This window comes from Jaculus jaculus, chromosome 5, assembly GCF_020740685.1.
Source record: "Jaculus jaculus isolate mJacJac1 chromosome 5, mJacJac1.mat.Y.cur, whole genome shotgun sequence".
Lineage (NCBI taxonomy): Eukaryota > Metazoa > Chordata > Mammalia > Rodentia > Dipodidae > Jaculus > Jaculus jaculus.
This window is the reverse complement of record NC_059106.1, coordinates 92,086,306-92,092,677: the sequence shown is the minus strand read 5'-3', so window position 1 is coordinate 92,092,677 and position 6,372 is coordinate 92,086,306. Positions and strand designations below refer to the sequence as shown.

The 6,372-nt window shown below is 43.4% G+C and overlaps 1 protein-coding gene across 5 annotated transcripts in view; it reads left to right on the top strand.

Moving 5' to 3' along the window:
- Positions 1 to 2,512: 2,512 nt before the first annotated feature.
- Positions 2,513 to 6,372, top strand: part of Mysm1 (Myb like, SWIRM and MPN domains 1) — a 54,878-nt gene continuing 51,018 nt past the window's right edge. For 3 of the 5 annotated variants that reach the window (XM_045150344.1, XM_004663178.2, XM_045150343.1), the window contains exon 1: positions 2,513 to 2,611. In XM_045150344.1, coding sequence (XP_045006279.1) covers positions 2,541 to 2,611 — 71 coding nt within the window. In that variant the 5' untranslated portion in view covers positions 2,513 to 2,540. Of the gene's footprint in view, positions 2,612 to 2,829; positions 3,014 to 6,372 lie in introns of those variants that run through there. The other 2 variants (XM_045150345.1, XM_045150346.1) reach the window with 2 other exon arrangements.

The following is a 6,372-nucleotide window of genomic DNA, read 5'->3' as shown; positions in this document are numbered from 1 at the left end:
CAGCTACTATAAACAAACTCCAGATGCGAGCACCCCCTTGTGCATCTGGCCAATGTGGGACCTGGGGAACCAAGCCTCGAACCGGGGTCCTTAGGCTTCACAGGAAGCGGTTAACCGCTAAGCCATCTCTCCAGCCCAGAGATTTTTTTATAACTGCTTAGATCTCCAATTTTGTTATAGGTCTATTTAAATGGTTAATCTCATCTTGATTTAGTTTAGATAGGCCATCTAAACCAAGGAAATCATCCATTTCTTTCAGCTTTTCAAACTTAGTGGAGTATGTGTTCTTATAACATATCCCTATGATTTTTTTGAGTTTCTCTTGTATCTGTTGTGATGGTGCTTTTTTCATCTCTAATCTTATTAATTTGTGTCTTGTCTCTCTTTCTTTTTTGTCAGATTTGCTACAGGTTGATCAATCTTGTTTGTCCTTTCAAAGAACCAACTCTTTGTTTCATTGATTCTTTGGATTTTTGGGGGGGTTCTATTTCCTTAATTTATGCCCCAATCTTTATTATTTCTTTGTGTATCCTGATTTTCAGCTTGCCTTGTTCTTCTTTATCTAAGGCTTTATGGTAAAGCATTAAGTTGTTTACTTGTGACCTAACTTCTTAATATAGGCACTTAAAGCTATACATTTCCCTCTTAAGACTGTCTTCATTGTGTCCCAAAGGTTTTGATATTTTGTGTTCTCATTATCATTTGACTCTATGAATTTTTTGATTTCCTTCTTGATTTCTCCATTGACCCATTCATCATTTAGTAGTGTAGTGTTTAGTTTCCATGATTTTGTGTATGCTTTATCTGTAGCTTTTCTTGCTATTGATTTTTAGTTTGATCCCACTGTGATCAAAGAATTATTTCAATTTTCCTGCATTATTAAGTTTTGTTTTGTGTTGTAATATATGAACTGTTTTAGAGAATATTCCATGTGCTGCTGAAAAGAATGTGTACTCTGCAGCATTTTGATGAAATGTCCTGCATATATCTGTTAGGTCCATTTCTTATATGACCTCATTTAATCCAGATGCATCTCTGTTTATTTTTTTCAAGGATGCGCTGCCAATTGATGAGAGTGAGGTATTAAGATCACCCACTTCAACTGTGTTTGGTGTTATCTGTGACCTTAGTTCTAATAGCATTTATTTGATAAAGTTGGGAGCTCCCATGTTAGGTGCATATATGTTTAAGATTATAATGTCCTCCTGTTGGATTGTGCCTTTAATCAATATAAAGTGACCTTCTTTATCTTTCCTAAGTAATGTTGGACTGAAGTGTACTTTGTCAGATATTAGGTTATCAACCCCTGCTTGTTTTCTAGCCCCAGTTGCTTAAAACACCATTTTCCAACCTTCAACTCTCAGATAGTGTCCATCCTTTGTAGAAAGATGGGTTTTCAATTCTTTGTTGTTGTTGTTGTTTTCTGAGGTAGGGTCAAGTCTAGCCCAGGGTGACTTATTTCAAATCTTTAAGTAAAGCAGATGCAAGCTTGGGTTTGCGTTTGAGCCCCCCAAAGCAAGTCACATTTCAAGGGTATATCCCCAGATCATTGTCTTAGGAATTACCAGAGGGTAAAGTTTAGACAGACTGTATTAGACTAAAAGAAGGAAAGAAATGAATGTGTAGAGAGCTCCTCCCATGTGCAAGGCAGGAAGGGGTGGGGAGCCCACCTGGGAGTAGAGTTCCCTTCCAAATCTGAGCTGAGTCAAATGGGGCTTACCAGAGCAGGCGCCTGGAGGTGCAGGAGAGATGAACAGCCAAGAGGCCTGCCTACCTGGTAATTATCTATTTATAATCATATTGTGGTGGGCCCTATCCTTGGTCTGGGCTAGGGCTTGGCTCAGAAGAAGCCAGCCATGATGCTAAGTTTTTAGGGTCGAGCTTTAATCAACCAGAATGCCACAATCAGGTTTAAACCTTAATTTTAGGAAAGTAGAACTCCTTCTCAGGTAGGGGCCTCACGTTGTTTATGGAAAAACAGATCTAGTAACTCCTTTAATGAAGAGATAAGGAGAGATCTCTCTGATCACTAGCAAAGTAGAGACTACAAGGGCAGGCCCCAGGACGTTCCTGTTCTTTTATTTTCTTGGCTCAGTCATCCTAAGGGTTCAATTTGTCAGATGCCATGTTGAATGTTGGCACTATAAGGACAGCCAGGCATTTGCACAAGAGAGAAGAGAGGGGGAAGACAGAAAGACTTAATATATTGACAGACAAGGGACCTTTATCATTGCCTCCTGAACAATTCACCAAGCAGGGTGTGGCTTGACTTTCTCAGGAGTGTAGAAAGACACCTGCTCTTAGCTATCCCCATGTCACGAGAGAACTGAGACACCAGAGAATTTGGACTAGAACACTAGCTCTTAGGTGCTCAGGATGACCCGCTTGCTTAGCTTTCCCAGACAGCGACTTCTAAGCCCGGAAACCCCGACTTCCTGGAGGGGAGGGGCGGGCCATCCGCACCACGTGACCGCCCGGCTCCTCCCCAGCCCCGCGCTTCTCGCGGGATCTCAGGAGAGTCCCGAAGGTCTGGTCCCATCATGGAGGCGGAAGGAGCGGATGTGGATGTGGATGTGGATGTGGAAGGGGACGTGGTGGCGGCACACCCCGGGTGAGACTAGACACCGAGTCCGGGAGCTCGGGGCGGAGTACGGCAGGCAGGGCGGGGCGCGGAGAGGCCGCGGTGCCGCCGGGCCGAGAGCGGAGCCCGGCCCGGAAGTCGTGCGGGTTCTGCCGACGGCCTTCCGGAGCGAGCCGGCGGACCGGTGTGCTGAGTGAGCCTGGTTTTGACTGGTGTATTACTAGTTTCCTTCATCCGGGTGCTTCCCTCCAGCAGCCTTTCCCACAGTGACTTAGAGCAAGGTCTCCTAGTGCGCGGGATCCGAGTGCAGACACACTCGGCCCACAGCTTGCAAGACCTTGGGCGAGTCGTTTGCATCTTTCTACGTAGGGACAGTTGTGGAAGCTTCCCGCGAGGCAGCTTGACTTAAAGCAAGAAGGCCATCTTTTAAAGGTGAACAGGTCTGGTTTTACTTCTGCAGTGGCTGGTCTTGTGGCCTGTCAGTATGACCTTGATCAGGACACTTAACTGAGCCTCAAATCACTCATACATTGTGTGTGTTCTTCATAAGATTGTGAGCATCAAAAGGAATTGTGGAGGATGCTTTAGCGTTCATGTAAAGTGCTCTGTTAATGTGTTTTTTTCTATTCATAGGGATGATTAAGTGAGATCCCAGTGAGGCACGCACTCTTGCTGAGTAGGCCAGTGTGGTTTTAAACAGAACCTCCATTGACTCTCTGCTTTAGGAGTAAGAAATATCCTTTCTTTTTAGTAATGACAGAGCCTTGTCTGGGTAGGAAGTAGAAGTTACAACTTGTCAACAACTTTGTTAATTAACCCATGTGTGGTTACTAATATCAGGCTATGTTTTACTCTTATAGTGGCAATTTCCTATAATTCATGCTAATGTCAGAGCCTGTGAATTGAAAATAAATAATACCAACCCTACCCCCATAAATTACCAGAATAGGAAAGTGCCTGGTGAACTCTAAAGTTCTGTAAAAATGCGAAAGGCAACTCAATTTATAGTTATTCTCCCTCAAATCTTTAGGCAGAGCAAGCCAAAGCTATGCAGATAGTTGGAAGCCTCAAGTAACAATAATTCTTCACATTGATGTAGGCTTAAAGTCTTGATAAGTGCCTGTAAATATTAACTTTCACAAGTGAGTGAAGTGAGCAGGCAGGGATAGCTGTTTGTAATTCATGAAGGAATGTGGACACTTTGGAAACACTGAACATTGCCTGTAGGGCTCTTTCTAGGACTATTCTATAGGTTCATTTAAATTTTTCCGATTGTATCTTAGCTTTCTTGCCTTTTTCTTTTGTTTTTGTCTTATTTCTTGAGCCTTAGATATGTTGGTGGCACAAGTGATGTTTATCTCAACAAGTACTATTAGAAAGGTTGTTGATTCTTGTGTCAGAAACACTGCTTTATACAACTCCCAGGCGCATCACTAACAATATGTGCTGATGCATGGTGCCCCATGGTGTTAGGGATACAGTCAAGGAATTTAGTATGGATGCTGTTCCTGAGGAATGTAGTTAAAAGCTGACAACATTTGAGGAACCTCTGGGGAGTACTTAAAATGTACCGCTTGGAAGCACTTATCTCACAATGGCATCTTGGTTTCCCTTCAACTCCTGCTATGTCTGCGTATCTTCCTTTTTGGTATGTGTGTAAAATCCTAATGGTAAAAGTGGCTTTTGTCATAGGACTTCTACTCGTGGCCAACTGGTGTTGATCAGGTGATGGTGGCCCTGATGTTTTAATATTTTGTTAGGTTGGTTCATAGGAAGTTTCGCCCATCTCCTGCCATTTTTGACTTACAAAATGCAATCTCTAAGTTCAACCTATTGCTGGCATTTTCCTACTCTGACACAAAAAACCTAAGTTTCTCTTGAGCTTCAGATGAGAATAAAATCTGAATCCATCATCACTTGAGTATAAACTCTTCCCCCTGCCCCCCCAAAAGACCTGTCTCTTAGGTATTTTGTAGTTCAGTAAATGACACCAACACCCAGTCACTCAAGGCACAAACCTGGATTTTGTCCTTTTTCTTTTCTAGGCTCCTTCCATTCTCCACAATATGTTGTTTAAGGCCTCTTTATAACTATCCTGTGTTTATTCTTTATGATCACACTGCTTATTTCTTGGGTTTTATTTTTTTATCATTTCCTCTTTGCTAATGTTTGTCTCCTTGTTTCTCTCTGTTGTATCCTCAATTTAATCTTTGTTACATCTAAAGCTGATCATGTCATACTTTCAGTTCAATCCCTAGTTGATTTTTTTATTTTGTTTATTTTTATTTATTTATTTCAGAGCAACAGACAGAGAAAGAGGCAGATAGATAGAGAATGGGTGCACCAGGGCCTCCAGCCACTGCAAACCAACTCCAAATGCATGCGCCACCTTGTGCATCTGGCTTATGTGGGTCTTGGGGAATTGAGCCTTGAACCCAGGTTCTTAGGCTTCACAGGCAAGCACTTAACCGCTAAACCATCTCTCTAGCCCCCAGTTGATTTTTTGATTAAAAAACAAATCTTTGAGGCTGGAGAGGTGGCTTAGTGGTTAAGGCACTTGTTTTATAAAGCCTAAGGACACAGGTTCAATTCCCTAGTACCCACAGAAAATCAGATACACAGGTGGTACATGCTTCTGGAGTTTGCAATGGTCTTGGCACACCCATTCTATCTGCCTCCCCTTCTCTGTCTCAAATAAATAAATCAATAATCTTTAATCCCAGCTCTTGGGAGGCAGAGGTAGGAGGATTACTGTGAGTTTGAGGCCAGCCTGGGGATACAGAGTGAGTTGCAGGTCACCCTGAGCTAGAATGAGGCCCTGCCTCAAAAAAAAAAAATGGGGGGATCCAGGTGTGGTGGCACACGCCTTTAATCCCAGCACTGGGAGGCAGAGGTAGGAGGACCGCTGTGAGTTTGAGGCCACCCTGAGACTCCATAGTGAATTCCAGGTCAGCCTGGGCCAGAGTGAGACCCTACCTTGAAAAGCCAAGAAACAAAATGGGGTGGGGACCACTTGGTAGGTTTTTTTAAAAATATTTTATTTTTATGGGCTGGAGAGATGGCTTGGCGGTTAAGCGCTTGCCTGTGAAGCCTAAGGACCCCAGTTCGAGGCTCAGTTCCCCAGGTCCCACGTTAGCCAGATGCACGCGTCTGGAGTTCATTTGCAGAGGCTGGAAGCCCTGGCGCGCCCATTCTCTCTCTCTCCCTCTATCTGTCTTTCTCTCTGTGTCTGTCCCTCTCAAATAAAAAAAAAAAAAGGGCTGGAGAGATGGCTTAGCGGTTAAGTGCTTGCCTGTGAAGCCTAAGGACCCCGGTTCGAGGCTCGGTTCCCCAGGACCCACGTTAGCCAGATGCACAAGGGGGCGCACGCGTCTGGAGTTCGTTTGCAAAGGCTGGAAGCCCTAGCGTGCCCATTCCCTCTCTCCCTCTATCTGTCTTTCTCTCTGTGTCTGTCGCTGTCAAATAAATAAATAAATAAATAAATAAATAAATAAAAAACTTTAAAAAAAATTTTATTTTTATTTATTTACTAGAGACACAGAGAGAGAGAGGGGAGGGAGGGAGGGAGAAAGAAAGAGAAAGAGAGAATGGGCACACCAGGGCCTCTAGCCACTACAAATGAACTCCAGATGCATGTGCTACCATGTGCATCTGGCTTACATGGGACCTGGAAATTTGAACCTGGGTCCTTAGGTTTCACAGGTATGCTCCTTAACCACTAAGCCATCTCTTCAGCCTTTTTTTTTTTTTAAAATTTTTATTTTTTAAGGTAAGGTCTCCCTGTACTCCAG